Source organism: Melanaphis sacchari, unplaced genomic scaffold (genome assembly GCF_002803265.2).
Source record: "Melanaphis sacchari strain LSU unplaced genomic scaffold, SCAv2.0 Contig1757_pilon_pilon, whole genome shotgun sequence".
NCBI lineage: Eukaryota > Metazoa > Arthropoda > Insecta > Hemiptera > Aphididae > Melanaphis > Melanaphis sacchari.
The window spans coordinates 1-12,419 of NW_020270819.1; the positions used below are offsets into that span (position 1 = coordinate 1).

General features: G+C 27.6%; 1 protein-coding gene across 1 annotated transcript; it reads right to left on the minus strand.

The window, feature by feature from the left end:
• Positions 1-5,436: 5,436 nt before the first annotated feature.
• On the minus strand, positions 5,437-6,232 carry LOC112592437 (THAP domain-containing protein 2-like). The gene is made up of 3 exons (XM_025336489.1): positions 5,970-6,232; positions 5,649-5,883; positions 5,437-5,526 (listed from the first exon to the last, which is right to left on the minus strand). The coding sequence occupies exons 1-3, from the start codon at positions 6,038-6,040 to the stop codon at positions 5,437-5,439; spliced, it is 396 nt and encodes a 131-aa protein (XP_025192274.1). The 5' UTR covers positions 6,041-6,232.
• Positions 6,233-12,419: the final 6,187 nt, after the last annotated feature.

The following is a 12,419-nucleotide window of genomic DNA, read 5'->3' on the forward strand; positions in this document are numbered from 1 at the left end:
TTAATCAGCTATTTATTGAACCGCATGATTACTTAATTATTCAAAAATCAAAGCGTTTACTTTAAGTTTATTTTAGTCAATAATATACATTTATGCACGAAAAATAATTTTAAAAATTGCGATATAAATTTAAAAAAAATACACTAGTAAACTTTTAAATAATTTAAAATCTCTTTCTTCTTTTTAATCTTTAACTTTTTTTTCATAAAACATTTCTTCATAATTCGCTTTGAATGTTTTTGAGTAGACGCATCCAGGCGCAATCATTAATGCTACCAGGCAGACACAGGAAACCACACCAAGAACAGACTAACTAAATTAAAATAAATAGGAGGGGTACCTTTAATTTTGACATTTTATATTTGCATGGAACTTTTTTATAACTTTCTTACACAACGCCTTTTTTTTAATAAAATATTTCTGTTTAATATTAAATATATTAAATTAATTTTAAAATGTTGGTGTTTATTATTTTTGTCATTATTTTTTTAGTACATAATTGCAAGAAATTTTAAGAAATCTAATTTTACTAAATCGTTTTATTTTCATTTTCACGTGTATTGTGTTATTAGTTATTTTAATTCACACTACTTAAAAACGGATCCATGTTTAACATAATACATTAATAATAAATTATTACATAGTGATAAATATAATGTTTTGTTTGTGTTATTCCTATGCACGGTACGAATATACATTATACCTACATTTTCAACTACAATCAATCAAATGAATCTTAACATTCATTGTCCTATCTTGTATGCTGTCATCAAGAATATTCATTTTTTTTGTCTTTGTCTCTTCTGACGACTGCTGCATCATGCTGGTCGATTATGTATGAAGTTCAAATGAAAACTGTCTATATTTTGCTCTCTTTATCGAATTGATGTCTGGTCTGGTCTCGAAAAAAAGAAGAAAAGAAGCTAACGGAAGTATAATGTAAATAGTAGAAAGAGATATTCGTTCAACTCGCACCCTCACTTTCTTATCACTTCTATCTCTCTATCACTCTCTCGCCCACTGTATTTACATTATAGCGAACTCTGTGCGTTTGGGCGTTTCCGTAGCCGTCACGTTGTACGACCCATTACCAGAAAAAAATGTACAAAAAATAAAATTCATCACGCTCCAGCAAAGCAAACTCAATCCGACTACATTCCAAATTATATCTAATGGAAATATTTTCTTTTAAAATTTATCGTTTTAGGTAAATGAATGTCATAAAGATATACACGTTGTGAAATTCGATCAACTAATTGAACAAATTATGTAGTTGATGACATATTTTTAACTATTTTTAAATAAATCTCAACAGTCCATAATATCAAAACTGTTTCAATAATTTTAAAATATTAGGTAATTAAAAAAAAAAAATTGTAAATCCTCGTATATATATTTTTCTGTGAACAGTGTTTTGATTCGAACTTTTAAATATTACATTTTTCACTTATCTAATCTTATTAAATATTTTATTACAATCACATGTTTCATTCATATTCACAACTTTTTTTTTTTTATAATTGTTAAGTTGCAACATTCAAAAATATAGTTAAATAATTATCAACATTTAAATTTATTTATTATTGTAACCTCGCAAAACTCAATTCATTGTTAATATTGAACTAATTTTATTTTTATTTATGTTATGATGCATAAAATCGTTTTAATCATTTTTATACTTTAGGTTAATATTTAATCATGGCGCGATTATTTCTTATATGGTCATAAAATTAAAATCGTTTATTCGGTATCTTTAGTACTTAAGTAAAATAATTTTTAAAAAATTATACAAACTATCTAATATTACACATTAAAAATACATTATCAAACAGCACTGTATACAAGTCAGACTATAATTTGTTATTATAAGTTTAGTTGCATGCCCTAATTAGTTTAGATTAATACACAAAACTTAGTATATCTAAAGAGACGCATAATCTGAAATAAAGTAAAAATAAATAAATATATTTAGTTTAAAGCAATTCGTTGCTTTGATTAATATATGTCTGTCCTCTTTTGCTTGAAGAGTTAGAGCACAAAATCTATATTGTTCTTCCAGTATTATTTATTGTCAAGAAATCTGATTATATATTAAACCTTTAAATTCAACTACTATGTATCCATATATTTGTCTACGTCATATTGTCGTGTACCACAAACGTCATCCGAGTGTAGCGTCCTATAATCATTCATTGAACAAACGTGAGGTCACTGATTTATAAATTATAAATTATATCAAACTTGTACAATGTACATTTATTATAAACGTTCGTATAATTTATTTACTGACTTAGTACTTTATTAAACATAGTTGTTATTATTATTATTATTGTCATTGTCGTCATTATACATTTTTCAGTTATTACTGCTATTATGTACTACCTACCTGTATATTCTAAACTTGAAATCGAACAAAGTATGTTCAATTTTAATCTCAATTTTGATTTTTAACATCAATTTTTTCTGATTTAAATTTAAAATAATTCATTGGTTTTATAATCTTATGTTTATTTATTATTATTTTTTTTTTCTATACAAAGTATTAAGTATACTTAATATATTTAATTATAATTAAATTTCTATGATATTAATTTGAATTTCTCCCTACGAAAAACTTGTTATCTTTCGCTCTTTTCATACGTCCAAAAACTGCTGTAAAATGGGTAAAAAAAAAAAAATAATAGTTATTAGCTTATTACCTACTCCGTATGAAAAATACTATTAACTTATTGATTGTAGACTAACATTACTTAATTTTAAATTTCAATTAATTGTTTATTTCCATTTTAAATCGATTTATTTATAAAAAAAAAAAAAAAAAATTAAACGACTAAATTGATAAGAAATATCGTATTTAATTTGTTTGTATTTAAATATGTTTTGAATATAAAAAAAAAAAATTAATTTTGATATTACTTTTAATTTTACTTTTAACTACTTATTTGTTTCAATTTTAAATTGATTTTAAGCCTAGACAATGTTCTAACGTTACAGCCACGCCGTACGTAAGACGTTGTCATATTAATACATTTTTGTTTTTATTACCTAGCTATATGTACTTTATTCATTTTAACTGAATTAAACCAGCTCACATAATATTATTACGATATACGTGCACGTGTTTTCTTATATTAATAATATATGTTGAAATTTTTGTCTTTTATCATTAATGATAAAAAATATTTATATTTTCCTAGTGTCTTTAATAACATGCCCGAATAAAAACATATATCATGATTGCGGTTCACTGCATACATTAACATTACATGCGTGATAAATATTTATGCAATATTCATTCATTACTTAATATATGAAAATATATTGTTACAGAATTACTTATATTGTACTTAACGTGAATAATATTTTATTAGGTTAGGTTTAGCGGTTTTGTTTCATGAATCATAATTTATTTTTCTACTTTATATTTTATATTTGGATACAGAAAATAATAAATTTATAGTTAAGTAATCAAATACTCTAGAGTGTAAGGGTAGAGAACAATCACATTCATTCGACATTCTTGTTTTTTTTTTTTTATTTTAAACCACCATCCATTAGTGCATGGTGCATGTATATTGTATAGTTTATTTTGAAAAATATGTTTAACGTATTCTACTCTTTTCATTGTCATAAAAGCAAACGGGACCCACCAAACAGTGACGCAAGTATTCAAAGCTTCGAAAACATAACTGTTCAAACAACATGGGAGTTCTTTATTTAACTAGGAAAAAAATCGGCCATTGCCAATAGCAACGGTTTACTGACATTTCATTTTATGCGACAAAACTTGCTGAAATAATAATACATAATACATAGTGTTTTATACACTGCATGTTTTATAAAAATATGGTTTTTTTTTTTTTTTTCATCATAGCAGTTAATTAATTGAATTTAAATATTTTATTATACCTATAGTCACTTATTGCCTTCCAATTTGTTTTTATTAGATAATACAAGCTGGAAATGGTTTTACTGATTATTTGTCATTTGAATTATTATATTTTAGTGTTTATTAAATTATAGTGTCATTAATTTTTATTATGTATGATGTAGGTACCTATATATATTACCCATAGTTCGTTGTGTTGTTACTTATACCATTGATTTTAGAATATACGAGTATGTTCTTAAGTCAATGCTTATACTAGATTATATTATAACAATGCGTAAATTGTATATGTTGCATTGTACTTGACGAAGTCGAACCGTTTTTTCATATACTTATATTTGATTGGATTTTTGTGGATTAAATACATTATAGAATGAACGTAAATGCAATTCTGGTAACTGAATCAACTATAAGCAATCGTGATTAGACATTACTATCTAATAGGTTGGTAAACAATTATTTTTACAATGTATTTATTTATTTATTTATTTATTGATCTAACATTATTGATTATTATTTTAAAATTTACTGAAAGTAAAAAAAATGTCAATTATTTGCACATATGCTTGCTATACATAATATAATTACCATTAAAACTAAAACATATTAAAAGGCGTAATAAATTGATGAACCAAACATAACCAGATAATTTAATTTTGATCTTTTGTTGAACACGAGACGTTCATTAAATTTTATAAAAAAATTAAATTTTCTTCATTTTTAATATCGTATTCCTAAAATAATTTTTTCCTAAGTGTTTAAATGAACATAAATCGAATTTCAAACAAGTAATTAATTAAATATATGTATTTAATATTTAAATAAAAATAGTAAGTACTCACTTATAGTAGACTAACATTTGTGGTATACCCATTGAACTCTATATGATAACTGGAATGCTCACCAAGCAGTGTTGCCCGAAAGAGGATGTTAGAATGAGATAGCACATACTAATGGTGTTACTATCTTTGTCTTGCACATGGCGCTAATGTCTTAATTTCATATTTTACCGCGATATTATTTTAGTTTGGTTCTTAAAATGTAGTTGCACCTCATTATTTTTTTTAACTTCCACAAAATATTTTTTATTAATTTAATAAAATATAAATAATTAAATGATAAATAAATAGTTTATTAGTTTATAATTATAATTTAAAATAATATAACAAGTATTGAAACATGTTTTTTTGTAGACTTCTGCATTTTTTTGTCATATAAAGGAAGTAATAGGAAATTTTAAGTTGGGAATAAATTAAGTTGTAAATTGAAAGTTAGAAGGTTTTAGTTCATAACTCAAGCATATGAAATAACAACTGCATTTTTAGTAAAATAATATTTATTAAAATATAAACATAGTATTTATAATATTAATCATAATTGAAATAAAAGTGTACTTACGCTATTTACCTGGAGCTATATCTACTACTTACTTTAGATTGTACTTACTACTTTCCTAACTTAAGCTTAATATTGTAGATTTATAATTTAGGAAATATTAGTACTGGAAATATCCAGAAAAACAAAATCTGCAATACATTTTGTTATACTTAAACGCCAATGTCTACAAACTTTGTCTCTGTTTTACAAGTAGATAACATATTTTCATTATTTTGAACGGCTATTGTTGTGGTTGTGTCCTTAAAAATACATATATCCAACAATTTTATCAAAGAACACAAAATTCTTAATACATAATGGCCATGTAATAATATAAAAAATATATAAATACTTGTTTTTATTAATTGTATAATTTACTTACTTCTCGTTGCAGAATTCTCCTTTCTTTAATTTTTGGAGTTAAATGATTTGGGAAATCAAATACAGTTGGTACAGCAGATTTTATTAACATTTTTTTCCCACTTACAACTGCTGAATAGAAGTCAGTTTCATTGAAATGTAAACTACATAAAGTTGTATTGGAACTAGGTTTAAAATCTTTCCTTCGAACAGCATGCACCCATTTTTGAAGCCTCTCTTTATCTTTAAGAGGGAACCTTAAATATTAAAATAATAGATGTAAATCTGTTTAAAAATATCAATGAGTAAAATCAATAACACCATATAATAACTTAATACTAACTTGTGAAATGACAAGTCTTTTCTAACATCACTAGAGCTAGCACAATTAAAGGCACTACAAAAATTCACCATTTTAAGTCTTAACTGCACAGTAGGTACACACTATTTTAATTATTTTTAAAACTTTGAGAACGCAGAAGGCAGAACAAAAGTCAAAACGTTAAACGAACAACGAATTTAAAATGTATTGGTAATCAATTCATATAACTATGTGTGATAAAAAAAGATAGCAACACCATTCTTATCTGCTGTCTTTTTCTAACACGCTATCTCGGTTATGTTTACATTGGTCTTATGACTGGTGAGCATTCCAGTTATCATATAGAGTTCAATGGGTATACCTCTTCATTTATTTAACATAAATACTCAAAAAATACTCTAAAAAATATTTTGCTTTGAAATATGACATTAAAAATATATGTTATAATTTATAAAAGTAAACACTTAACTTTTGCATTATTTTTTGTAAAACGTTAGTATTTTTTTTAAAAAAGGAGTGTTTTACATTAACAAAATCACCCGGGCGTAGTGTAGATATAATATGATGTCATGGCTTCACAAATTTAACAGAATAGTGGGCAGAAACTGTATACTTATATATTAACTTATGATTAAACGGGTTATAATAGCCTACGTTCGCAACAGCTAACTTAATAATTTATAGTAGCCTATAACAGGTAGGAAATTTGTGAACAATTTATAATATAACTATTTAATAATAGTCAATATATAATATACGTATACGAGTTATATTTAAGTTATCAATGTAATATAATGCATATTTATATATTAATATACATGGAAAATATATTATTTATTTACCGAGACAGTAATTTTATGAATACTGTATTTATGAAAAATAATGTAATGAATAGAATAAGGTTTGGAAAATATACTTTCTAATTTATATTTATATGATAAAAGCACTCATTTCAGATTTATTTACTATTTTTTACTATTTCTTGACATCCTCGCGTCAGTCTATAGTTGCGTTACTTAATTACTTTAAATTTTAATAAATTTTACAATAAACTTGTTTTTAAATAATTCTCCAATTAACTACACCTCTTGTATTTTACCAATACACGGTCAATAATTGAACGATTAAGCATGCAACTAAATATATTATAAGAATCTGATATTCCATCTTAAAAAGCTACACCTAATTAGTGATAACTCTTCATATATAGTTTTAATTTTCTGACTTCAAAATCACATACGTTAAGACAATGTACCCTGTTAGTCTACATTTTTTAATAAAAAAAAATTAATTATATTTATAAATATTAAATTTATAAATTAGTAAATATAAATTATTAAAATAAATTTAATCTCCATTGTAATATTATTCAAAATTTGGTTTATATTGGTTCATGTTTTATTTTTTTTATTTTTAGTATGACAACGCTGTTCTATACACTCGTCTATTACTATATACTGTAATTGTGCCAAATTGTTATTATTTCATCGAATATTTATAATAACTCAATATGAATAAAACACAAATAATTTTCAAATTAAAAGAAAGTTTACATATCAAATAATAATTGAAGTTCTAGAATTCTGAGTATTCTAATTTTCCATTGCTCTAATGGAACTCTTAGCTCATATTTGTTGGTATCTATAAACAACTTCACAAACTTAACAATAACAAATATGTATAAGTAGAATTTTTGTAGAGTAAACCTGTTGAAAAAATATAATATATCACGTTATCTGTGTATCAAAACAATGTTACTAGCTAACGGTAAAACACGTTTTGGCGTAAAAAAATAAAATCAAAGTTTTTTTTATAATTTTGTCATGATATTTGCGCATTTATAAAGTCAATATTACGGTGTTACGAGATATCGTCCATTCGGTAAATTGCGCGTCCTGCGTATAAAGAATAATGTCACTAAAAAAAAAATCTATTTTGGAGAGACTAACCCAGAGAACTCATTCGGTTCTTTGATTAATTTTAGTGATAGTTTGTCAATGTCGAATAAGCAAGGTTTTAAAACCAAGTTTTAGGGTTTTTAACGTTTTATCACAACTACCTGCTGTATGATTAAATAATTCGATTGAATTATATTTTCAACTATTATTTGTTCTAATTTATCATGTTCATAAAAATATTAAATTATGACTAAACACTCGAAACTTAAACACCGGTATTTTCTCGATAACTCAACGGTCCAATCCAGGCCTGTTGTTTTTGCAATCCGGCATTAGTCTTATATTATCTCTAGTTGTACAGACACCACAACCACCGCGCAATGGCTTATATTATTATATATATTATAACAATTTATTATTATAAAAATAATACGAAACACACACCGCGATGTTTAAAAACACGACATATAAAATAGCTTGAAAATCGTATCGGAAAAGTCAATAGTGCGCTCGGCGTAAAACCGTGGCGTCGTCAACGTTCATGACACAGTTTTCGCGCGGGGTCAGAAGCCTGTGAAATTCAGTATCTACTCCCTCATTCTTTCTCCCTCCGTCTCTTCAAACTATGCTTTTGTCTCTGTCTCTCTCCAAATCTCTCACCATCCGGTTGTACGCACGTTAAGAATTACTCGGTAGAGCTTTTTGAACGTTTACGACTATCACCGCCGCGTCGCGGTCGTAAACGTCTAGCAGCGCGATCCACGGAGACCTCAGTCCCCACAGGAATTTAATTATAACCGTCGGAAAAACTAACGCGCGCGAGCGCGTATGTGTGTTAGTGTACAAAGTAGGTCGTAACTCGATTGCGGGTAGACTTTTTTTTTTTTATTTAATTTTTCTTCAGCTTTTTCGTGTTTTGTTTCCACGAGTGTTCTTACACATATACGCGTGCTAAAAAAACACACTTATTGTCTTTATCTGCACCTTATACTACTGAAACGTAATATAATCATGTACTGCAGCACTCTAAGTCGACGTTTCTCTATTTTTAGTATATGTCGGAGACACAAAAAGATAGACCCAAGGATAGTGAGAGAGAAAAATGTTTCGAATAATACCATTCGGTTGTTTCGTACTTTATTTCTTTTCCTAATAATAAATCTCAGTTATTATTCGCACCAACTTTAGTGTGATAATATAGTGGTAGTAGACAGTTGTAGTAGTAGTAGTATACATTTGCTATATCTTTATATTACCTTGCGCGTCTACCCTACCGGATTAAACAAAGCGTATGCTTCTCTATTTTATCTGCGTTATGTATGTTTATGTGTGTGTGCGTGCGTGCGTTTACAGTTAGTGTATCTCCACCTACAAGCTGTATATTTAGCTCTGCTATATTTTGAACGGCCGAGTTTTTCGTACAGAATTGTTACACGAATATAATGGGGTAAATTTCTATCGAGTAATTTTAAAAAATCGATTTATTCGGAAAACAAAAGGTTCGTTTTTGGTTTTGAGAGGTACCTATATATAGTGTTAGAGTATATACGTTCTCATTTGCGGCGTGTGAGTTCAAGTAAAAATGTACAATTGATACTCCTGCGCCCAAGTGTCGTCTGCCTGCGGCGTAAGAGATGGAATAACAACAAAATCAACGAGGGAAAAAAAAGCAAAAGTGAAAAAGAAACAGACTCTGCCGCGTTAACTAATGGCTTTTAGAGCCCACCCACCGCCACGCCGTTGTCTATACCCGTCGTTCATGTCTAGTGAGAGCTGAGTAAGACAAAAGGTTTAAAGTGAAACCATGAAAATGTTGGGATTTGATAAATGATCTGCATGACGATTATACAAACATTGTTCCAAGTTTTGCCGGTTTCGTATCTATAATTCGTGTGTGTGTGGGTGTATAGCACAAAATATAATGTATATATGATATACTGCTACAACTTTTGACGCCGTCTTAATGACGTCGACTGGGTATTGAAAAATGCGCAATATATACTACATAGTTTTGTTTTAAAACAACGTCTGCTCTTCTCTCGTCTATAAAGATACGTATCATGATTTCTGAAAGTTTCTCACCCTTTTTCGTTGAATACGTCTCAAGTGGCACTTGGTCATTAAAATTGTAAATTTTTTCATCGTGGATAGCTGCTGATTCTACGAATGAGACTTGCATTAAGCAACCCCTCTCACGACTCACGAGTCTGATTTATTTTTATTTATTTTTTCTACTATTAATTTCATTACCTTTTCTAACAAAACAAACTCAGTAATAACAATAGGTATGTAAATTTGAGAAGGTTATTTTTTTTTAATATTTAACCTATTTAACCACGACAATAAAACAACTAAAACCTTCACTAAAAGTTGAACTTTGATGTCCCTGATATTAATTAGATTCTTAAATATATATTATTAATAAATCTTTAACACTGATGATAGATTTTGGTAGAAGTATTCTAGGTATTTTGGGAGAAAAAGTGAAAATTCTTTTCAGTTGGATTTTTTGTATACATTAACTTATCACTGAATACAAATTGAGAACATTCGTTAATGAGATCCATTTGAATAGATTAATTTTATAGCAGAGCCAGTTTTATATATATTATATTTATTTTACTGAGGAAAGGGGTTGTTAAAATTAATACTGAATTTACACTATTTAATATTATCAATCAAACTCAAATGGATTAATATTATTCGTATATAATTTCAAAGACTTTTTTAGAGAAATTAAATTATTTCAAATATGAATGTTAACTTTATGTATTATACATTGTGCTTTAATATTCATCTCTTTTTAAAGTTTTTGAAATATGTTTGCTCACTGCATTTACTAGGTACTAATATAAAGAGTTTGATGATAATTTTCAGTCGTTAAAAATAATTACGTTAAAACTAATTAAATGCATTCTCGTGGTTGTTTGAAATTAAGGTGTAGTTTTTTAAAGTAACACCAGCAAATTATTTTAATTTGTCGAGAAATATTATACATCATTATTAATCATTCTTCAAGTACACTCCCCTCCCCTTTAGTCACAAGAATTTTTTTTACGCCTAGAACGTGAAACTTAGAGTTTTTAACTGAATCGTCAGTCGTTTAAGTTGATCAAAATACAAAAATATCAGATGTTACGCCTCAAGTATAGAAACTATTTTTTCCAAAGAAAATCATATTATTATTATATTAAAAGTCCGTTAACTCTTCGTAGCAATCGATATATATTTTATACTTATATATACATATATTATAATGTCATTTGTTTTCACTTGTAGATAATAAACAAAATAATATGAGAAATCGATATAGAGTTAAAAACAAAAAAAATAAATATTTTCGGCATTATAGTAGTTCGAATAGATAAGGTTGCCATTTGACGATAAGAGCGTGTAAAACAAACAGCATTTTTGACTAGTTTAGTATAAAATATATACATGTTTATACTTTATTATGTAACAGAACCGATAGGAAATTATTTTGATCTTTCGGAGGTGTATTTCAACGATGTGTTTTTCGATATTAAAAAAAATAAATGCCTTTTCCAAAGTGACGTGTCGTTGACGTCTTATCCGGTTTTTCGTGGCCCGCCGCATATACGACAAAGATTTATCTCGGATCTATTTAAAGACAAGTCTTTCCTCATCTCTCCACCTTCGGGCGACGCGATCCACTAAAACAAATTAAAGGGCGTCTCCTTTTTGGGGTAAGATTAACGGCTCTCGATTTACGCGCGCCCGCTTCCGAATAAATATAAAGTATTTGTATATATGCTATGTATATAACTCCAGCGGTGACGGCAATTCGTATCAAATTCGTATACTGTCTGTTCTTTTTCTCCTCTTCCTTGTTTTTCCATACCATCACCACCTCTGTACCACTGTTATCGCCACCTTTCCCATTGAATAAAATTGCGTCTTAAATTTATTATCACTATTACTGGTTATTTTTTTTATAACAATATGTTCAATATCGACGGACTTCATTGCTGTGCCTGAAACGTAAGTAATGAATGCCATTTCCTTTTTTGTTCCTAAGCGGTATCTGTTTTGTTAATAACGCGAAATTGTGTAATACGTTATTTTTATTATTTTTTTTCATCCTCCCATTAGAATAATATTGGTTTATCGAATTTAATATTTCTAGTTGTATTTACTCAACAAAGCGTGGGGTTACATACTCGTATAATACAGTGCGTAAACACTAACTATGTGATGTGTATGTAGTTTTTCCATCTCGAAAATAACGCATATCCTATATTTCGTATGATAGACGTATTTGTCTGTGTGTGTGTGGATGTATTCTATATATTGTTATATAATATAGTTTATATACGTATAAGTGTTATTAACACTTAAGTTGTTTATTGTGTACGACGAGGTTTTACGAAGAAATAATAATATTATCATTTTCTATTGACGTCGATGCGACGGTTTTCTACTATGCACGTATACACACGCATGCACACGCTTATACATTTGTTTTGTGTAAATATATATATATCCTTTTCAGAGTTATGACAGTCGTGAATCGCCGAACAATTTCTGCAAACGTGCCACGAATAAAAAATGT